This window comes from Salvelinus namaycush, chromosome 28 (genome assembly GCF_016432855.1).
Source record: "Salvelinus namaycush isolate Seneca chromosome 28, SaNama_1.0, whole genome shotgun sequence".
NCBI lineage: Eukaryota > Metazoa > Chordata > Actinopteri > Salmoniformes > Salmonidae > Salvelinus > Salvelinus namaycush.
In genome coordinates this window covers 34,902,905-34,926,976 of record NC_052334.1, presented here as the reverse complement: position 1 = coordinate 34,926,976, position 24,072 = coordinate 34,902,905, and the positions used below count along the sequence as shown (strand labels likewise).

The following is a 24,072-nucleotide window of genomic DNA, read 5'->3' as shown; positions in this document are numbered from 1 at the left end:
ACGACCCGGGGGGCGAGGCGCAGGGCGATCTGGCCGGCGACGGTGAAACTCCCGCAGCAGTTCGGGGTCCAAAACATCTGCAACCGGAACCCAGCACCTCTCCTCCGGACCGTACCCCTCCCACTCCATGAGGTACTGAAAGCCCCCCGCCCGACACCTCGAATCCAGGATGGAACGAACGGAGTACGCCGGGACCCCTCGATGTCCAGAGGGGGCGGAGGGACCTCCCGCACCTCAGATTCCTGGAGCGGACCAGCCACCACCGGCCTGAGGAGAGACACACAGAACGAGGGGTTAATGTGATAATCAGGGGGGAGTTGTAACCTATAACAAACCTCGTTCACCCTCCTCAGGACTTTGAATGGCCCCACAAACCGCGGACCCAGCTTCCGGCAGGGCAGGCGGAGGGGCAGGTTTCGGGTCGAGAGCCAGACCCGGTCTCACTACGGTGACGGTCCGCGCTGTTCTTTTGGCGAAGCGCGGCTCGCTGGAGGTGAACATGGGCGGCCTCCCATGTCTCCTCCACGCGCCTGAACCAGTCGTCCACCATATTAGCCTCGGTCTGACCCTGATGCCATGGTGCCAGAACCGGCTAGTACCCCAATACGCACTGAAAGGGGGAGAGGTTAGTGGAGGAGTGGCGAAGCAAGTTCTGCGCCATCTCAGCCCAGGGCACGAACTCCGCCCACTCCCCCGGCCCGTCCTGGCAATAGGACCACAGAAACCTGCCCACATCCTGGTTGACTCTCTCTACCTGCCCGTTACTCTCGGGGTGAAAACCCGAGGTAAGGCTGATCGAGACCCCCAAATGTTCCATGAACGCCTTCCAGACTCTCGACGTAAATTGGGGACCCCGATCAGACACTATATCCTCAGGCACCCCGTAGTGCCGGAAGACGTGAGTAAACAGGGCTTCCGCAGTCTGTAGGGCCGTAGGAAGACCGGGCAGAGGGAGGAGACGACAGGACTTAGAGAAGCAATCCACAACGACCAGGATAGTAGTGTTTCCCTGTGAAAGAGGTAGATCGGTTAAAAAATCTACAGACAGGTGTGACCAAGGTCGTTGTGGAACGGGTAAGGGGTGTAGCTTACCTCTGGGTAGGTGTCTCTTACACTGGGCACACGCCGAGCAGGAGGAAACATAAACCCTCACGTCCTTAGCCAAGGTGGGCCACCAGTACTTCCCAGTCAAACAGCGCACCGTCCGACCGATCCCCGGATGACCAGAGGAGGGTGACATGTGTGCCCAATAGATCAACTAGTCACGGACAGCAGACGGAACGTACATACGCCCGACAGTACACTGGAGGGGAGCAGGCTCTGTACGCAACGCCTGCTCAATGTCCGCGTCCTGCTCCTATACGACCGGCGCTACCAGGCAAGAGGCCGGGAGTATGGGAGTCTGATCCATGGGCCGCTCCTCTGTGTCATACAGCCGGGACAGTGCGTCTGCCTTCATATTCTGGGAACCTGGTCTGTAGGACAGGGTAAACACAAAACAGGTAAAGAACATGGCCCACCTTGCCTGACGAGGATTCAGTCTCGTCGCTGCCCGGATGTACTCCAGGTTGCGGTGGTCAGTCCAGATGAGAAAAGGGTGTTTAGTCCCCTCAATCCAATGTCTCCACGCCTTCAACACTTTAACCACGGCCAACAGCTCCCGGTCCCCCACATCATAGTTACGCTCCGCTGAGCTGAGCTTCTTCGAGAAGAAAGCACAGGGGCGGAGTTTTGGTGGCGTACCCGAGCGCTGTGAGAGCACGGCTCCTATCCCAGCCGTGCTCTCCTATCCCAGCCACTATGAACGCCAAAGAGGGATCCGGACGGGAGCCGAAGTAAACAGAGCTCTTAGCTGCCCAAAAGCTCTGTCCGCCTCAGCCGACCACTGTAACCTTACGGGACTACCCTTCAGCAGTGAGGTAATGGGAGCAGCCACCTGGCCAAAACCTCGGATAAATCTCCGGTAGTAATTGGAAAACCCCAAAAATCGCTGCACATCCTTTACCATGGTGGGAGTCGGCTAATTACGCACAGCTGCAATGCGGTCACTCTCCATCTCCACCCCTGATGTGGAAATGCGATACCCTAGGAAGGAGACAACCTGCTGAAAGAACAGGCATTTCTCGGCCTTGACATACAGGTCATGCTCCAACAGTCGTCCAAGTACCTTGCGTACCAAGGACACATGCTCGGCGCGTGTAGCGGAGTATATCAGAATGTCATCGATATACACCACTACACCCTGCCCGTGCAGGTCCCTGAAAATCTCATCTACAAAGGATTGGAAAACTGATGGAGCATTCATCAACCCGTACGGCATGACTAGGTACTCATAATGCCCTGTGGTGGTACTGAACGCTGTCTTCAATTCGTCTCCCTCCCGGATACGCACCAGGTTATACGCACTCCTGAGATCCAGTTTCGTGAAGAAGCGCGCTCCATGCATTGATTCAATCGCCATGGCGATAAGAGGTAGTGGGTAACTGTACCTCACTGTGATTTGATTGAGACCTCTATAATCAATGCACGGGCGTATACCTCCATCCTTCTTCTTCACAAAAAAGAAGCTCGAGCAGGCGGGTGAAGTGGAGGACCGAATGTACCCTTGACGCAGGGATTCAGAGACATATTTCTCCATAGCCACCGTCTCCGCTTGCGACAGGGGATACACGTGACTCCTGGGAAGCGCAGCGTCTGCCAGGAGATTTCTCGCGCAATCCACCCGTCGATGAGGTGGTAATTGAGTCGCCTTCTTTTTACAGAAGCCGAGAGCCAAATCGGCATATTCTGGGGGAATGCACACGGTGGAGATCTGGTCTGGACTTTCCACCGCGGTAGCACCAACGGAAACCCCTACACACCTCCCCGAGCACTCTCGCGACCAGCCCATGAGAGCCCTCTGTTGCCAGGAGATAGTGGGGTTATGCTGAGCTAACCAGGGAAGGCCTAGTAACACGGGAAACGCAGGAGAGTCAATGAGGAAGATACTGATTTTCTCCTCGTGACCCTCCTACGTCACCATGCCCAAGGAGATGGTGGCTTCCCTGATTAGCCCGGACCCTAATGGTCGACTATCCATAGCGTGAACTGGGAAAGGTCTAACTACAGGAATAATGGGGATCCCTAAACTAAGGGCTAATGCTCTGTCGATAAAATTCCCAGATGCGCCTGAATCGACGAGTGCCTTATGCTGGGAATGCGGGGGAAAAATCAGGGAAACAAATAGGTACAAACAGGTGGGCAACAGAGGACTCTGGATGAGTGTGGTGCAGACTCACCTGGGGTGACGCCAGAGTGCCCTGCCTATTGCCTCTACTCCCAGAGGAACCGACACGGCACCGACCAGCAGTGTGCCCTCTGCAGCCACAGATGGTGCACGTGATGGCTCCTCCTCCAGTCACCCTACGCACAGCCCCTCTCAACTCCATGGGCACCGGAGCGGGGTTGCTAGTAGATGGCACCGACAGAGCCCCCTCTGGACGTCCGCGGGTGACCAGCAGGTTATCCAACCGGATGGACAAATCCACCAGTTGGTCGAAGGAGATGGTGGCATCCCTGCAGGCCAGCTCACGTCGGACATCCTCGCGTAGGCTGCACCAATAGTGGTCGATGAGGGCCCTGTCGTTACAGCCTGCTCCTGCGGCCAAGGTCCGGAATTCCAGGGCGAATTCCATGGCGCTCCTCGTCCCCTGCCTCAAATGAAAGAGCCGTTACCCCGCCGCTCTACCTTCGGGTGGATGGTCAAAGACGGCCCGAAAGCGACGGGTGAACTCCCCGAAGTGGTCCAACGCCGCGTCTCCTTCTCCCCACACGGCGTTTGCCCACTCCAGAGCTCTCCCTGAGAGACATGAGACGAGGGCTTGGTTACACAGATGCTCGTGCTCGAGCGGTGCGCGTGAAATTATTTAATAACATATATGTCTACATTTATTTTGCAATGCTTGTGCAAGCAACGTGGCCGGTGTGGTTATGCACTACGCTTTCCCGTGCTGTAACTAAACCACACAGGTCAATATAGTCTACCAGTCTAACTGTCTATCCTGTCCTCTATCCACCATTCTTCATAGTGACAATAGTGGTAGGTGGATCGTTTGTCCAGATCTGCAATATGCTAACTAGCAATCATACCACACATAAAACCATTCAAAGCTGCACCAATTTTCAATATAAGCAGAGAGCCATTGGGCGTCATTGAGCATGAAAGAACAGTGAAGCTCCCCTATTGAGCTTGTTTCGTGACAATACAATTATCCTACCTAGACTAGCCTAAAACTCCACATTGCAATGAATAATTGCATTACTGTTTTTAAGAGAGTACAAAATTCTACTCTAGGCTGTAAACTGCAGTGAAAATGTATTTTGAATAAGAATGCAAAAGCCCTATGATTTTAATATTTAATTCCATTCGTTGCATTGGGATCAGTTGTAGGCCTACTCTGAACAGTTTATGAGGTATGAAAAGGCACAGGAGCAGGCCAGTCTGGCTGTATTTTAAGTTCTGATACTGAGATGTGCTGTCTGTTGCGGATCAGCATTCTCCCAAGTCATCCTATAAGAATGTTCAGGAAAGCTTAAAATGCACTCTGCCTGCTCTCTGATCCAAGTGGCTATTCCTGGTGCACCTAGAACCCATAACTCTTCAATAGCCTATAGCCTAAATATTTGTTCATTTAACTTTTTTATGTATTACTTTTTATATATATATTTATATATATATATAAAAGGTATATATATATATATATATATATATATATACCTTGTATATGTGGCTTAAACACAACCAGTCACAATGTTTTAATCTGATTAGGCAACCTGCTCACTTTCATCCAAAATATAATTCCAGTTTCCAAATTGTGCAGATTGTGGTGTTGAAAAAGCAAACCATGATGTTGAAGTGCCGAAGTCTGTTTTGTTTATTGGTTGTGGTGCATTGGCACAGAAACTTGGTGGACAATTCCTTTAATATATGTTATATAATTATACATATAGCATCAAGATGTTGAAAATCTGATTTACACCTAGCTGATCATTGTCTGCAGCCGGCTCTGATCCTAGTGTAGGTCTACTGAAACAGGCAGGGAGAGCTGTTATCTTGTCAGTCGACCCTGAACCTTCTGGTATGTAGACCTGCACGTCATCAACTGTGCCACAAAAGCAACTGTCCTTCATTACTACACCAGCTTAATTACATTACCTTTTTTTTTGAGCCGACTTCTCCGTCTGACAGAGGGCGCACCTGACTATCACCCAGGAGGCAGCCTGGTTCCAAATCGAATGCATCCAACTTTCAGCCGGACGAAAACACGCCTACACGGGCGCACGGGCGAGATTAATCGAACTCCCGCGCTATCAAGCGATGATTCAAAATAAAGACAGACTGACAGCACAGATATCCAATTGTAAACCAAAACTTTTACAACCACACCTACTTTTCAGATATCAGCGTTTCAATTGGTTATGTTATTTAATATGTTAATGATATCAAATAACATGTTTAAAACAAATACAAAAAGCTGTATTTAAACTAACATCAATAAAACGCTTTGTTTGTGCATGCAGACTATTTGTATCAGCGGTGTTTAGGTTTCATATCTTTATCAGTGCGGTCAAAGTCCGGCGACCGAGCATCATCATCAGACTACGGAAGTGACAGCTTTGCTATCTGTCATTTATATTAGCACGCTCCTTGCATTTCGCTCATTCCCATACCCTCTCGCGTCGTTGCGTTTCCCTGAGTATAACTAGTTGTTAACTATGGCGAAGGTGGATACCTCCTCTAGCAGACCCTATCACATTGTTATTTTTGGTGCTTCGGGTTTCACCGGGCAGTTTGTGGTTGAAGAGGTGGCCAGGACCGCATCGGAGGGGCCGAATGGGACGTTGACATGGGCTGTGGCTGGGAGAAGCAGGCAGAAACTGGACAAAGTTCTAGAGCAGGCCGCCGGAACCCTCGGTACGTATCAATCAAATGTATTTATAAAGCCATTTTACCATCAGCAGAAGTCACAAAGTGCTATACAGAAACCCAGCCTAAAACCCTAAACAGCAAGCAATGCAGATGTAGAAGCACGTTGGCTAGGAACCTAGGAAGAAACCTAGAGAGGAACCAGGCTCTGAGGGGTGGCCAGTCCTCTTCTGGCTGGGCTGGGTGGAGATTATAAGAGTACATGGCCATTTAAGGCCAGATTGTTCTTCAAGGTGTTCCAACGTTCATAGATGACCAGCAGGGTCAAATAATAATCACAGTGGTTGTAGTGGGTGCAACAGGTCAACACCTCAGGAGTAAATGTCAGTTGGCTTTTCATAGCCGAGCATTCAGAGGTCGACAGCAGGTGCGGTAGAGAGTGGAAAACAGCCGGTCCGGGACAAGGTAGAACGTCTGGTGAACAGGTCAGGGTTCCCTAGCCGCAGGCAGAACAGTTGAAACTGAAGCAGCAGCATGACCAGGTGGACTGGGGACAGCCAGGAGTCATCAGGCTAGGTAGTCCTGAGGCATGATCCTAGGGCTTCGGTCCTCCGGGAGGGAGAGAGAGAGAATTATAGGGAGCATACTTAAATTCACACAGGACACCAGATAAGACAGGATAATTCCACCAGATATGACAGACTGACCCGAACCCCTGGCACAGATTATTGTAGCATAGATACTGGAGACTGAGACGGGTGTGTCGGGGGACACTGGCCCCGTCCGACGATACCCCCGGACAGGGCCAACCAAGCAGGATATAACCCACCCACCTTGCCAAAGCACAGCCCTCACACCACTAGAGGGATATCAACAGACCACCAATGTACTACCCTGAGACAAGGCTGAGTATAACCCACGAAGATCTCCTCCCCCGCCCAAGGGGGGGTGCAAAACCAGAAAAGAAAGGTCACGTCTGTGACTCAACCCACTTAAGTGACTTACCCCTCCTAGGGACGGCATGGAAGAGCACTAGTAAGCCAGTGACTCAGCCCCTGTAATAGGGTCAGAGGCAGAGAATCCCAGTGGAGAGAGGGGAGCCGGCCAGGCAGAGACAGCAAGGGCAGTTCGTTGTTCCAGTGCCTTCACCTTCGCACCCCTGGGCCAGACTACACTCAATCATAGGACCTACTGAAGAGATTAGTTTTCAGTAAGGACTTAAGAGACAGAGTCTGCGTCTCTCACAAGAATAGGCAGACCATTCCATAACAATTGAGCTCTATAGGAGAAAGCCCTTCCTCCAGCTGTTTGCTTAGAAATTCTAGAGACAATAAGGTCTTTAGATTTCAAATCTTAATCAGTGCGCTCAAAGTCTGGTGACCGAGCATCATCATCATCAACAGACTGGCTTCATTGACATTGCCCTAGCTAGCTAACTAGCTAATACAATTTAGATTACACATTTAATTTGGTCACGCTGGATGCTAACTCGAGAGTAATCTCAGTTAACTCACATCTAAAGTTTCCCGTAAATATGTTTACACTGTCCACGAGAGATTAACCAGAGATGACCTTTGGTCTAGTTAGTTGATTGACACCATTGTGCATTGTAATCGGATTTTCCAGGGGGATTCAAGTAAGGAAGCTTTCCTGACAGCTCGGTGTCATCGTGTCTACACTGAGTTTACAGTGTGTCATGCCAGACAGGACACTCACCTGGACTAATTTAAAACCTAGTCACTGTGTTGTATCAGTTATCATACAACCAAGTGTTTTGACCCAGGATGTTCTGCACTTGCGTTGCGCTTAGTGCCATAGGCTTGCAACAAACAAAAGTATACATCTCAATTGCACAGACGTAAGGAATGTCTGTCAATAGTAGTTGTTGTGGTAGCTGGGAATATGTTGTCAGGCCAGATATCTCACACTCTACAAAGTTGCAACACTCAATACATTCAGTATAATTTTAAATTGGAGAGGGGTTGGCTTGCCAGAAAAGGGATAGCCTAGGTTCTGAGGGGGTTGGCATCAGGGAGAATGGAGCTGTTTTTTGTACCTTCTGCCCTCCTGGGATAGCCCTCACCAACAGCTGATTGAAAATGCCCCTGCAGCGCAACAGCCTCTATACAATCCCACCCCCTGGCCTCTCAATGGTTACCCTGCCCAAAAGTGACAGTCTACATGCCCCCCATCACAAAGCCAGGTTGACATTTCAGACACAATTGTCATGGGTTAGGCAATATTTTCTAAATACTAATCTAAATAATAATTTGCAGGTACATTAGAGAGCTTGTTTGGAATATGCAACAGACACGTGGTCTACTTCGTCATGTGTGTACAATATGACTTATTTGATAGCCATCCATCCTTCTATGGCCCATGTTTGGCCTCCATCATTGAGATTTCAGTAGGGCAGTATTTGCCTATCTGTTATGGCTGCGGCACAGAGTTCAACGTGTGCCTAACTTTTAACAGTCCATGTTTGGTCATATGAGCTACAGGGGGTATTGTACCATGTACATTATAACATGTTAACTTATTCAGGGGGCTGATGCAAAGCACCGTAGGCCTGGGACGATACCAGTGTCACGATACTCATTGGTGTCTTGGCAAGGAAACAAGACATATATATATATATATATATATATATATATATATATATATATATATATATATATATATATATATATATATATATATATATATATAAAGCAAAATATAACTTCTTTAGGAATGTTGGAAACCAACATTGTCTTGTAATATAATATTTTTCATACAGCAGGTTATTAAAGGACAAAAGAGTTTGGTCTGCTTCGTGTTTTCATTTCTGCCATGGGAAAAATATTGCGATATAGGCATCGTCCCGGCACTACAAAGCAGCACAGAAAAGAGAACAAACGGTGTATTGTTGATGCTCCTCAAATGTACTTTATTGAACCAGAATACAAATATAGCAGCGTTTAGTACTTAGATCTTTTATCTGGTCTACATTTGAAGGCAACAGTGACACAATAGCAATGTCTGTTTTCCCCCAAGCTAAAGGATAGGCTATGTGCACACAGAACACACACACAGGCTACACGTACAGCATTCAGCTCAGGGGTCTGACAAACTTTTTGGTCACTGAGCTTTTTAAACCAGATTGTTCATGTATCATCATATCATAGTTAGTTAAAGTTTCAAGTTGTATTAGTCGTATGTACGGGATACACATGGTATACACCATCCAACGAAATTCTGACCGGCAGGTTCCTTCTGGACAATGAAGCAACAGTAAGAAATAATAAAAGATAAGAATAGGAACATAAAGTAAATGGCTCAGTAGAATATAATAAACATTTTAGCATAAGTATTGTTAGGTTCTTATTTTTCAGAGTAAATGACTCACGGACACTAGAGAAGCTTTAACCAAGTTGAATTCTTCCCAAAGGTTCTGTACAGCTGTACAGACAATATTGGTTATTTCTCTTTTGGGAAAGTATTTAGCAAACAATCATAAGAAGAGTTTGGTAGCAGCAGTTGTGTGATTGTATGTGAGTGTGTGCTAAGGTGTGGAGAGTCCGAGCAGGTGCTCAGTCCAGTGAAAGTGTTCAGCAGTCTGATTGCTTGTAGATAGTAACTGTCTCTGAGCCTGTTGGTATCAGACCTCATGCTCCGATACCGTCTGCCTGATGGTAAGGGAGTAAACAGCTGGGGTGTGGCTGGGGTGTGTGGGGTCCTTGATGATGCTGGCGGACTTCCTCAGGCACCATTTCAAGTAGATGTCCTGGATGGGTGGGAGCACGGTACCAGTGATGTACTGGGCCATCTTCGTCACCTGCTGGAGGGCCTTGCGGTCATGGACGGAGCAGTTCCCGTACCAGGCCATGACGCAACCAGTCAGGACGGTGTCGATGCTGCAGTGGTAGTATTTGGAGAGGACCCAGGGTGGCAATGCTGAATTTCTTCAGCCGCCTTAAGAAGTAGTGACGCTGTTGCGCCCAGTGGTGGTGGTGTTGGTCCGTGACAAGTCCTCAGTGATTTAGTTGAATACATAATTATGTGTGGTGTATTGGTAGGTAGATGTTTATAATATAAAGGTGAAATGACTTAGTCCTCTGCTATGTTATTAGGTAAGCCGGAGCTGAGGACTGCAGTGGAGGTCATCGTGGCTGATGTGGGAGAGCCTGACTCACTGGCTGCCATGTGCAAACAGGCTGTCATTGTTCTCAACTGCGTGGGGCCAGTAAGTACTGACTGTGGAGATGCAACACACAGACATCTGGTAAATACTGTAGACACACACACTGTGTCAGTACTGCAAAGACACAATGAGTCTGTCATAAGTAAGCAGTATTTCAGTGCTGCCTCTACCGTTGTGTTCGTATGTAAGACTGTCTTGATATCAGACCTGATCACCACTCTGCTCTCCTGTTGTGCCATGGGGCTGCAGATAGTGGCCTGATAGCAGTAAGGCCATAACCTCACAGCTTGTGAAACACCTGCAATGATGATGGTGGCTATCACCAGTGCACCTTGTACAGACAGACAGACAGACAGACAGACAGACAGACAGACAGACAGACAGACAGACAGACAGACAGACAGACAGACAGACATAACATTACAGCAAAGGACACTACTGGTGTGTACTAGATATAGCTATCTACCATTACATTTTACATTTAAGTCATTTAGCAGACGCTCTTATCCAGAGCGACTTACAAATTGGAAAGTTCATACATATTCATCCTGGTCCCCCCGTGGGAATTGAACCCTGGTCCCCCCGTGGGAATTGAACCCACAACCCTGGCGTTGCAAGCGCCATGCTCTACCAACTGAGCCACACGGGACCACAACGACCATTGTCGCCCCCGCCTCTTCATCTGTGGGGTTTATCGGCAGGTTGGCTTCCAACGTTATGGTGCATTACCGCAAGCAAGCGCCCTTGCTTCCCATCTATGTACTGGAGTCATAGCTTAATAATAGAAGTATAAAGAGGGGTTCCTGCATTTGCAGGAATGCCCCGAATTGCAGGCTGCAGTTGCATCCTCCTCTCTCTGTCTACTCCTTACCTTCTCCAAACACTTTCAACTGTCCCCTGGGGTGTTCAGGAGAGTACAATGTCACGAATCATGTCTGAAGTGTAAAACTACTAATGACTCAACAATTCATGCCTTCTGGGAATGCTATAAAGTTCTAAAGTTATTGGCGGAGTTGGAAGGATGGGTGTCAGAGATATTGTAATGTAAATATACTTTTAATTTGTCTATTTCAAGACATGACATATGAGGGTGCAGTGAGATATCCAATGGGTTGGACAATACTCTTCTCATAAATGATCTTTCAAAAAATGTATACTCAAACTGGAAATCAGCCAATCCTCCGTCTTTCACACAATGGAAAGGTCAAATGCTTTATTATCTAAAAAATGTTAGCGCGTGGGCGACGGAGAGAAAAGAAATCATGCCGTTTGAGGCCATGTGACAGAAAGTGATATAAAGGCGATGAGGGTGTGGGCTTGGGCAGGTGTGATGTTTGTATGATGTAGTCGTTTGTATGTGTGTGTGTTGTTTATAAATAAATAAAATGAGGGTGCAACGTTAGACAACGTTTATATAGAAATGTATTGTTCAGAACGGACAGGTCTCAATCCCAAATGGACCCCGGGAACCTATGCACAGATCTGAGAGGATTTCACGGGGCAATCAATATGGTAATAGCTCCACCTTTCCCTCTGATAGACTAAGTGAAAGTTATACCAGAGGTTTTCAAAATATGGCATGCCTCCCCAGAGGGGCACCAGAGTTTCAGGGTAGGTGTGAAAGGAAAGCCAAAACAAACTGTATTCCGGTCACACTAGGATTAGTCAGTCTGCGGCGGAGGTCGTCGTGGCTGATGTGGAAGAGCCTGACTCTGGCTGCCATGTGAAAACAGGCTGTCATTGTTCTCAACTGTGTGGGGCCAGTAAGTACTGACTGTAGGGCCTCCCGGGTGGCGCAGTGGTCTAAGGCGCTGCATCGCAGTGCTAGCTGTGCCACTAGAGATTCTGAGTTCGAGTCCAGGCTCTGTGGCAGCCGGCAGCGACATTTGGCCCAGCGTCGTCCGGGTTAGGGGAGGGTTTGGCCTGCAGGGATATCCTTGTCTCATCGCGCACTAGTGACTCCTGTGGCGGGCCGGAGGCAGTGCACGCTGACACGGTCGCCAGGTGTACGGTGTTTCCTCCTTCCGGGATGGATGGGCATTGTGTCAAGAATCAGTGCGGATGGCATCCGGGTTAAGCAGGTATTGGTTTGGTTGTGTTTCAGAGGACGCATGGCTCTCGACCTTCGCCTCTCCCGAGTCCGTACGGGAGTTGTAACGATGAGACAAGACTGTAACTACCAATTGGATACTACGAAATTGGGGATAAAAAGGGGTGAAAATATATATATTTTTAAATAAAAGTACTGACTGTAGAGCCCTCCATAGGCATGCATTTTAAACCCGAGCCACCCCATGCCTGTGACATTCAGGCCCTACCCTACCCATGCCTGTGACATTCAAGCCCTAACCTACCTAGGCCCGATTGCTTCTTCCCAATTTAAAGCCCTGCCTGACGTCAGAAATAACTTCCTTCTTTAGTAAATCCATTAGCTCCCTGTCAGTCACTCGCTCCCTGCTATAGGCATCTCGCTCTGCATGCACTATATGCTCATGGTGCTAGCTATTTAGCACACGTATCCATAGCAATGGCTCCTCTTGACTGCCCTGCTCAATAGCTGCTTTTTAAGTAAGCTGGCAGCCACACAAGTAAATTGCAATAAAATGCAAATTAATTACTTAAAAATCATACAATGTGATTTTCTGGATTTTTCACAGTTGAAGTGTACCTATGATAAAAATTACAGACATCTACATGCTTTGTAAGTAGGAAAACCTGCAAAATCGGCAGTGTATCAAATACTTGTTCTCCCCACTGTATGTACAACTTTATGAGCTGAATTGCATGTCTTTGCAATCCAGGGATGAGAGAAGGACGGTATATGACGATATGGAAATCTGGATACTGCCCAACCCTAGAGAGCAGTGAACTGTTAAATAGTTTATCACTAAACTCCGACAACTCAAGGAACATTTTTATTTTCTGTGAAAAAATCTCTCCTGTCTTATATTTGACGAGGTTGAAGCAGATATGACTGTTTTTATTTATTTAATTAGAACTTTATTTAACTAGGAAAGTCAGTTAAGAACAAATTCTTATTTACAATGACTGCCTTCCGGGGAACAGTGCCTTGTTCAGGGGCAGAACAACAGATTTTTACGTTGTCAGCTCGGGGATTCGATCCAACAACCTTTCGGTAACTGGCCCAAAGCTCTAAACATTAGGCTACCTGCCGCCCCACTGTGCAGCAGCAGAACACGAGCAAATGGCTCGGCTTCAAAATGTTAGTGATCAATTTAATGATACCCGAGCCCTACCAGTACGTTAGTTATTGATAAAAAAACATCGGGCTTGTGTCGGGTAGCAGAGCTGACTGTGGAGATGCAATACACTATAGCAGTCACACACACCCACAGACATCTGGTAAATACTGTAGACATACACACTGTGTAAGTACTGCAGAGACACAATGACTCTGTCATAAGTTATATCAGACCTGATCACCACTCTGCCCTCCTCTACCGTTGTGTTCGTATGTAAGACTGTCTTGATGTCAGACCTGATCACCACTCTGCTCTCCTGTTGTGCCATGGGGCTGCAGATAGTGGCCTGATAGCAGTAAGGCCATAACCTCACAGCTTGTGAAACACCTGCAATGATGATGGTGGCGATCACCAGTGCACCTTGTACACACACACACACACACACACACACACACACACACACACACACACACACACACACACACACACACACACACACACACACAGCCATTGCAGGTGTGACTGGGTGTGGTAGAATCCCTGTCATTGTGATACACAGCTTCACCACAGAACTCTGGATGAAGTGAAGTGTCTATTCCCATCTCCACCAGTAGGGGGCACTGTTGTCATGTCTGATCATCACCTCAGTCTTTCTGTCTACTCCCTACCTTCTTCAAACACATCCTGGGGCGTGTTCAGGAAAGTGCAACGTTACACAAAATTCAGATAGAAATGTATTTTTCAGAACAGACAGGTCCCAATCCCAAATGGACCCCTGGACCCTATGCACAAATCTGAGAGGCTTTGATCATTTATAGAAAGAATTTCAACAGCAGGTTGAAACAGTGTAAAACATGGTTGTGGATGTTGTTTCAAAGCCAAACACAATGAAATGGAGGCTTTCCTACCATATTAGAGCTGATACAGAGGTTTATGAGCCCTCACCCCAGAAAAAAACTTCATAAAAAGTATGATGGCGCTGTTCTACAATACATAGCCTACCACATATTAGGCATGGCAGAAAACATAAAACAAACTGATTTAAGATGACATTGGCACATAATTGGTCTAGCCTATGCTCCAAAATTCAACAAATTCAAGTAATGGCCTTTGAGTGTGGACTGTTATTATGCATACTGGATGGACAGGTTACCTTATGCTATTTTTCCAAAAATGTCTATCCACGAGTATGGGATATAACGTATAGCCCTAGGCGATGCTGTTAGTTTATTGATTGTGCAGGGCGGCTTACGTTTAGCCTACAGGGAATTTGTATTTAATAATTTTACATTTTCATAATTAATTGGGTGACACATTACTTTTTCAACTATACAAAATATCTGATCCAGCATGCATATCCACCTCCTCCCTCCTCTCTCTCCTTTATTAATGTATCGAGCGTGCAGAGGGGCTGTCAACATTTTAGTGAAAACCTGTTACTATCGATGTTCCCGAACAGATTTCATTTGGTTTCTTAAATGAAGCAAACAGGGTTGGCGAGCCCATGGTTTAGAGTTTGGGCGGGAAATGACCTGTTGCTCAGCGAGAGCATGCTCCTCAAACAGTGGTTGATGCGTGGAGTGAAGTGTTGTTTATATTTATTCCTCATTTGCTCATATTAAGCACAGCTCCGCTATAAAACCAAAGCAGCCTACCCGTTATCATTGAAATACTGACTCCAATTCGCTATTGGCGTGCGTATGGATGACATGTCTTTTTTTTTCCCCCTTGCCACTGTTCCTGCCCATTTCATAATGGGTCATTCTAAATCGAGACTAATTAGTAAAGACAAGATGAAATTGAGAATAGTCTGATGGGTGAAAATATGATCACTTGATGAGAGAACAGCTGTGCAGCCTGAGGCAAGGAACAGAGCGCAAGCTTTTTTTGCGACTTTGTCAAATCATCAGTAGCCTATAGTGGCATCATGCAGCCCATATATGTTTTGATTTCTAAGATATTCTAAGGTTTGTATCATTCACAACTAAAGTTGCCAAATAACTCTAAATCTAGCGTATAGGACCTGTTTCAAATGGTCACTCTTACGCTCAACATGCTCACTCACCCGGAATGGGAAAAATATCATATTTTATTCAGCAAAGTTCAATTATTCTCTTCTTACTTTAAAATCCTGTAATATAAAATAATGGCACGGGACTTCTAAGCGTATCTTGTCAGCTTAATGAACAAGCCTTCAGCCTATGGCATGGAGAATAGCCAGATAACACAGAGTAGGCCAACTCACATTTTCTTCATATCATAATAGTTTCTTTAGACCTGACTAAAATAAATAATGAATTTACTGTGATGTTGTGTTCATATTTTTGTATAATACACCAATTTCAAAGATTTTGCTGAGTTACAGTTCATATAAGGAAATCAGTCAAATAAATAAATTAGGCCCTAATCTATGGTGCAGCCATGGGTGGGCCTGGTAGGGCATAGGCCCACCCACTTGGGAGCAATGCCCACCCACTGTAGAGTCAGACCAGCCAATTAGAATTCGAGAGGAATAAGCTTTTTGTGCATATGGAACATTTCTGGCATCTTTTATTTCAGCACTTTACATGTTGCATTCTTATTTTTGTTCAGTGTAAATTGATTTATTACTTTTTTAAATGTAGATGTTCCAAAGGCGTGCATCAGTGGCTTGTATACCTGGAGGCCTGGAGAGGTTCAACTTGTTCATGTTAATTAACGGTCAATTACCGCGAGACCGGCAGTCTCTTGCATGACGATAACCGGCTGACAAAATGTCATGACCGCCACAGCCCTAGGTGCGCCTCCCCAGGGGGGCACCAGAGCGTTTCAGGGGAGGTTTGAAAGGAAAGCCAAATCGAGCACTGTATTCGGTTCACACTAGATTAGCCAGAAAAGCGATAGCTGTGAGTGTAACACACAGTGGCATGGTCCAGCAGTGACCAGACATTGAACATGACATGAAATCATAATGACTTCTAAAGGCCTTAATACAAAATGTAGAAATAAATTATATTGGAGTAGAAATTATACTGTAGTGACACAAGCACCTTGGAAGGGATTTTGTTTATATTTGTTCATATTTGTGTGTGTGTGTGTGTGTAGTACAGGTTCTGGGGCGAGCCTGTGGTAAAGGCATGCGTGGAGAACGGCGCACACTGCATTGACATCTGTGGAGAACCCCAGGTAAGTGGACAACATAACACACTCACAAGGCTTCAATCCCTAATCAACCTTGATCCCTACACTCCATCACTCCTGTAGAGCTGACGGGACTTGATAGTTGGAAGAAATATCTCTCACACACACACACACACACCCCCACTAGGTGAAATGGGAGGCCTGCTGGATGCCATGCTGTTCCCTGTTACTTGTGTGTGTGTGTAGTTCCTAGAGAGTATGCAGTTGAATTACGACAGTCAAGCAGCTGATAAAGGAGTGTACATTGTGGGGGCGTGTGGCTTCGACTCCATACCGGCAGACATGGGAGTCCTCTACACCAGGGACCAGTTCAAAGGTGTGTATGTGTGTTCTCTCCCTGAGGGTTTTTATACAAATATTTTAGGGGGTAGATCAGCTTTAATATTGCAGATAGATGGTAGCTTCCATCAATGTAATTATATGCATAATTTCTAATCCCCCATATATATTTTTTTTGTATACAGTACCAGTCAAAGGTTTGGACACACCTACTCATTCCAGGGTTTTTCTTTATTTTTTACTGTTGTCTACATTGTAGAATGATAGTGACGACATCAAAACTATGAAATAACACATGGAATCATGTAGCAACCAAAAAAGTGTTAAACAAATCAAAATATATTTGAGATTCTTCAAAGTAGCCACCCTTTGCTTTGATGACAGCTTTGCACACTCTTGGCATTGTCTCAACCAGCTTCATGAGGAAGTCACCTGGAATGCATTTCAATTAACAGGTGTGCCTTGTTAATTTGTGGAATTTCTTTCCTTAATGCGTTTGAGCCAATCAGCTGTGTTGTGACAAGGTAGGGGTGTTATACAGAAGATAGCCATATTTGGTAAAAGACGAAGTCCATATTATGGCAAGAACAGCTCAAAATAAACGAAGAGAAAGACAGTCCATCATTACTTTAAGACATGAAGGTCAGTCAATCTGGAATATTTCAAGAACTTTGAAAGTTCCTTCAAGTGCAGTCGCATAAAGCATCAAGCGCTATGATGAAACTGGCTCTCATGAGGACCGCCACAGGAAAGGAAGACCCAGAGTTACCTCTGCTGCAGAGGATAAATTAATTAGAGTTACCAGCCTCAGAAATTGCAGCCCAAATAAATCAATCAGAGGTCAAGTAACAGATACATCTCAACACCAACTGTTCAGAGGAGACTGCGTGAACCAGGCCTTTGTGGTCGAATTGCAAAGAAACCATTACTAAAGGACACCAATAACAAGAAGCGACTTACTTGGGCCAAGAAACACAAGCAGTGGACATTAGACCAGTGGAAATCCATCCAAATGTTAGATTTTTGGTTCCAACCGCCGTCTTTGTGAGACGCAGAGTAGGTGAACGGATGATCTCTGCATGTGTGGTTCCCACTGTGAAGCATGGAGGAGGTGGTGTGGGGGTGCTTTGCTGGTGACACTGTCTGTGATTTATTTAGAATTCAAGGCACACTTAACCAGCATGGCTACCACAGCATTCTGCAGTGATACGCCATCCCATCTGGTTTGCGCTTAGTGGGACTATCATTTGGTTTTCTGAAGGATAATGACTCAAAACACACCTCCAGGCTATGTAAGGGCTATTTGACAGAGGAGAGTGAGGGAGTGCTGCATCAGATGACCTGGTCTCCACAATCACACGACCTCCACCCAATTGAGGTGGTTTGGGATGAGTTGGACCGCAGAGTGAAGGAAAAACAGCCAACAAGTGCTCTGCATATGTGGGAACTCCTTCAAGACTGTTGGAAAAGTATTCCTCATGAAGCTGGTTGAGAGAATGCCATGAGTGTGCAAAACTGTCATCAAGGCAAAAGGTGGCTACTTCGAGAATCTAAAAAAAATACAATCTATTTGATTTTGTTTAACTTTTTCTGGTTACTACATGATTCCATATGTGTTATTTCATGGTTTTGATTTCTTCACAATTATTCTACAATGTAAAGAAAAACCCTTGAATGAGTAGGTGTGCAAACATTTGACTGGTAGTGTGTGTGTGTATATATATATATATATACACACACACACACAGTTGAAGTCGGAAGTTTACATACACTTAGGTTGGAGTCATTAAAACTCGTTTTTCAACCACTCCACAAATTTCTTGTTAACAAACTATAGTTTTGACAAGTCGGTTAGGACATCTACTTTGTGCATGACACAAGTAATTTTTCCAGCAATTGTACCAAAACAAACGATTGAATGATTCTGTCTCTTCGCAACAAAATCTGCAGAGCTGGGATGGTTGTATCCCCCATATATATATGACATTCTATTGGTCCCAAGAATCTTGCAAAATTTAAATTGAAAAATTCAATGTTTTGAATCTGCCGTCATTTTGCGTATCTGTTCATAAACCATGTGCCATGGAATCGGTACATTGCAAATCTCTTCCCAACTATTTTGCAATCTATAAATCTCCCTGAGGTTAGTTTACTTCAGCTGTGTATGTATGTGTGTGCTCTCCATTGGGTGTTTGTGTGTCACAGTTGTGTTTTTCTCATCACAGGGACACTCACGGCTCTAGAGAGCTTCCTGACAGCCAGCACAGGACCTGAGGTAAGACTACATTACCCATAAACCCGCACACTGCCCTGGCCTCATTTGTCCTGTAAACAGTAAATCATTGTAATCCCTGCCTCATCCTTGTAAGAATCTGTTTTTAAAAGTGTGTTGGTACTCCGTTCTCTCTCTGTCTCCGTCTCAGGGTGGTTCTATCAATGACGGGACATGGAAGTCGGCCATCTATGGTTTTGCTGACAGCGGGAAGCTGCGGAGCCTCAGGAAGAAGTTTGGACACAAACCTCTCCCTGTGGTGGGCTCAAAGATCAAACGCAGGTACAGGGAGCCGTGTGTGTTTGCGCTTGCACGTGTGTTTATTTGATATTGAATTAACTTTACATTGTGTGTAGGAGTGCCCTGTTCTATAGTAATGAGGTTCAGCAGTACGCGGTTCCGTTCATGGGAGCCGACCCCTCGGTGGTGAAGAGGTCTCAACGCTTTCTGCTGGAGGAACACCAGGAAACACCTGTAGGTCTCTCACACACACACACACACACACACACACACACACACACACACACATAGAGAGCAGTTTGTGTTCTTGTCATGAGCACAGTGCCATTTCAGTGGGATGTGGCTCTGTCTAAACGTGAGAAATAGAATACGGCCTACTAAATCTTTGGTTTCTGTGTGCGCATCACAGCTAGGGCATGGGGTGATGACTTGTATGTATTTAATGTAATAATGTTGGCTCCAAACGTCATTACAAGGGATAATGAGTACATTTTGTTGATGTAAGCCTTATTTATGTTATAACGTCTTAAGGATCGAACCCTTTTTTTAAATTTCTGCCTAAAATGACATACCCAAATCTAACTGCCTGTCGTTCAGGACCTGAAGCAAGGATATGCTTTTTCTTTGTACCATTTGAAAGGAAACAATTTGAAGTTTGTGGAAATGTGAAATGAATAAATGTGCCGAATTGGTCAATTGATACGTCTTCAACTACATAACTATAAAGAACATACAAAAATGCTATGGTAATAAAAAATAAAAAAAAGTTTACACACTCCCAGGAATGTCAAACATGATGGATCATTAGCTTCCCTACAGAAAATACACTAACTAACCTTCACACATCTAGATGGCCGGGCGGTGTGGGTGTGGAGCCAGAGACAGCAGTGGGGTCAAACTGTAGACCCCAGTTCCTACATTTGAATATAAAAATAGATTTTTTTCAAACAAAACTACACTACACTTTATCTCTGGGACCCTCAGGATGACAAATCAGAGAAAGATTACTGAATAAGTACATTACTTCCCTTCAGAGGTGAATATATCAAACCAGTTGCCGTAATAAATGTTTTGTTGTGTACTATCCTCAAACAATAGCATTGTCTTTTTTTTCTGTAATAGCTACTGTAAATTGGACAGTGCAGTTAGAGTAACAATAATTTAAGCTTTCTGCCCATATAAGACATGTCTATGTCCTGGGAAGTTGGCAGTTGTTTACAACGGCATTCAAGTCAAAGAAACACATGCTCTGGTACGAATAAGAAAGTATTTTTTAAACCTCCTGCTTTGGGTTCAATGTGTAGTTACTACATACATAATCTTAGGTGTAAAGTCCCCTGTTTAGGGGACCTGCGTGGTTCTGTAACCAGGTACGACTGAACGATAGCCCTGGTTCCCACAGACACGGTAGTATATTTTTTTGCACCTGTGTGACGGAGGATATGAAATCTGAAACAACTTGAAGCTAGGATGTCCCTCCTACCATTTCATTCCCTTTTCCGACTGTCCATCAACTTCTTGCTGAGCCCTACGTCACAGCCACTGACAAAGCACATGCCTGCAATCATTACATCGTAGCACAGCAGGGGAGAGTGGTTTCATCACTATAGCACATTGAGATCGATTTGTAGCCATTCATCTAAAATAATCCATAGATTTTAAACACTTTCTGTTTGTCATAGATGGACAAGATTATTATGAGATGAAAGGCGAGTTCCTAACGAGTTCAGGAAGCCAAGCTACAGCTCTGTGACGTTCATAGCGATGGGGGCAGATGTTTTGATCGAGAAATCTTTAGAATATATGCACATTTTCTCTAACACTAAACATGCAAGTATGTATTTCACAGTTATAAGGAAGGTTAAATCTTATAGTTAGTGCTTTTATAATTTGATAATACTATATTTAGAAAACATGTAATTTCAAGCCTTATTCATACATTTTTGTTCAATAGGAAATACGTCATATACAGTAAAATATTTGTACTGTGTACTTGAGCTTATGTTCAAGTGACTACACCTCAGCAATTTAACTATTTTTACCTGAAAGGTGAGATTAACCTTTCATGGAGTATACAGCATTACTAGTTGTCTCAAATTATGTAGTTACATTTAAGAGGATAATCTATGAGCAGAATGACTTTTACTTCAATTAGCCATGATTTCCCTAGGTTTGAAAGCGACTTTTCTTGAAGCTATGCCATGCAATTTTCCCTACATTTCCTCCCTTGTGGGACCAGCCCCCTTGCAATTCAAATTCTAGCTAATGAGCTTCAGCCCCCCTTTCTCGCTCACTCTCTCTCTCTGGGCAGTCTGCAAATGTAGTGTGATGTGGCTCTCATGTCCAAACCCAGTTGAGAAATGGACCTCTGTGACCCGTTTGGCCTTTTGTGTGACCCCAGGTCCAGTATGGTGCGTATGCAGGAGTAGGAGGTGTGGCCAACATTGTCAAGATGCTATTCGCTGGGATGATGTTCTGGTTCCTGGTCAAATTCAGCTTTGGACGAGACCTGCTGATTAAGGTGAACAAGGACACACACACACACACACATTGATATATACACACACACAAAATGAAAACCTCAAACCTCTCTCACTACCTCTTTTTTCCCCTCTTCTGTCTTTAGTATCCAGAGTTTTTCTCCTTTGGTTTCTTCTCCAAGGATGGACCGACAAGAAAGCAGGTATAGTTTTATGAATATCTCGTTTGCAAAATTGCCAGTGATTGGTGTGTTTGAGTGTCACTAAGATGGATGGTTGGTCCTTCTAGTCAGTGATTGGTGTGTTTCTGTGTCACTCAGATGGAGGGTTCGTCCTTCAAGTTTGCCTTCTACGGAGAAGGTTACACTGAGGGACAGGACCCCAGCCAGGGACGACCCAATGCTAAGATCCGCACACTAGTCCAAGGACCAGGTACTTGAACACACACAAACGCACTAGTCCAACCCCTCCTCCACGTAATGCTGGGGTTAACACAATGCTTCTCTCCCTGTTTCAGAGGCGGGCTACGTGGCCACGCCCATCGCCATGGTACAGGCCGCTATCACCATCCTGAATGAGCCCACAGCCCTCCCCAAAAAGTGAGGTCACACACACAGGGTAGTGTTTGTGCGGCTATGGTATTACATCTGATGCATGTTATCTCAACCTCCTCTCTCTCTCTTTAGGGGAGGTGTGTACACCCCAGGAGCAACCTTTGCCAAAACTAAGCTGGTGGAGCGTCTCAACAAGCATGGCATCCAGTTCTCTGTCATCTAATGTGTGAACCCTGACCCCCAGCACTTATCGCTAGATGGTCACGCTGCAAAGTGAAACTTGGCTAGCGGCAACATTTAGTTAATCAGCGTAAATTAGTGTTAGATGTTTCAGTGTTTAAAATCAGATTTTTTTTGGGGGGGGGGGGTTCCTTCCAACATGGCCCAATAATGAAGACCTTCTGTCTGTGACTAGTTTTTAAAGAGACAGTTTCCTTCTTGTCAAATAATGGTGCCTCTGCTTTAACTAACTCGCCAACGGTTGTGCAGTTTGTCATGGCTCAGTAGAGAAATGCCTTAGTGCCTGTTTCTCTCAAAAGCTTGACTGCATTATGATGCTTCTGTCCTTCCTCAATTTCCAAGCACTGTCTGAAACCTACCTTCAAGAGGATCAGAAATTCCTCCTTTGAACGATGGCGTGCTGTAATCAAATATAGTTCAGCAGGATCTGTTTAAGGAATGTGCAACAAAATTATATTGATCAACAAAGTAGTGCTTGCTGCTTGTTAGAAATGGTTGTTTGGGTACTACATACACACAAAGCTGGAATGATCCTTTCCACAACTTTGCAGTGTCCTCTGTGATTCACTGAGCGTGTGTTGGACAGGTTCTGTTCTCCTAGGGCTGTAGGTCTTCTCTACTTGGCTGAATAAAACCAACACTACTGAAATATACTAGCCTCGTGTCTGATTCCTCACTTGACCAGTCAGAGTTTAGTTTCAGAGGTCCCAGTCTGACAACTCTTAAGGGTGTATTCAATCCGTATTGCAGAAGAATTAAGGTAATTTCAGATGGAGCCGACATGTGCAGCGTTTGCCGTGAATGCAGTCTCCGCAAACGCGGGAACATTGGCTTTATTTTGGCTCTACAGTTAATATTTGATGTAGTAGGCTCAGAACTATTTCAAGTGTTGAGGTATATTGAAATAAATGTGAAGCAATGTTGATGGACGTAGGTCCATTTTTAAATACTTGAATGTGCATACAGGATATTGGAATGCTGGAAATGGTTAGTCCGGGAAAGAAGACACCAGACATCGGAATTGAAAACAGTTAACAATCTTTATTACAATCATCACCCTTCGGTTGTGCCATTCAGACTCAATCGGGTGATTACCGGCATAAAAGGGCCAGTATGGCATACTGGTAAAACATGAGTCTATCATAATTAAAACAAAGATGGAAAGAAAACAGGCTAATACACCATTTATCATTACCGCATGAGAAATTAGCGAATTAACTTAAATGGGTGGTATAGCTTCAGTTCGGTGTGGTTTGAGGTAAACAGTCAAATGACTGGCTGGGACAGAGGGATACATCAATCAACTCCGGCTATAAGTGTGTCATTACACTTGTGTTAATTGCCTCCAAAGGGCGGGTGCACTTTTAGATACAGGAATCATTTTTTTGTTGACGAACGTGCCCAGGTATAGCCTACTTAGGTGATTCGTTTGACAATCATAAACATGCCTGGTTGTGTTACTGCACCATTAAAAGGTAGTACGTCTTTACTATTAGGCTCTTGATCTTCAGAAGTACCAGACTCTGCACTCTGATA

General features: G+C 45.2%; 1 protein-coding gene across 1 annotated transcript; it reads left to right on the top strand.

The window, feature by feature from the left end:
* The first annotated feature begins 5,626 nt into the window (after positions 1–5,626).
* Positions 5,627–23,192, top strand: LOC120023576 (saccharopine dehydrogenase-like oxidoreductase). The gene is made up of 12 exons (XM_038967613.1): positions 5,627–5,953; positions 10,018–10,130; positions 16,376–16,456; positions 16,658–16,787; positions 18,976–19,025; positions 19,174–19,304; positions 19,379–19,496; positions 21,664–21,783; positions 21,889–21,945; positions 22,063–22,174; positions 22,260–22,341; positions 22,429–23,192. Exons 1-12 carry the CDS (start codon positions 5,755–5,757, stop codon positions 22,517–22,519), a joined length of 1,284 nt encoding a protein of 427 aa, XP_038823541.1. The 5' UTR covers positions 5,627–5,754; the 3' UTR covers positions 22,520–23,192.
* Positions 23,193–24,072: the final 880 nt, after the last annotated feature.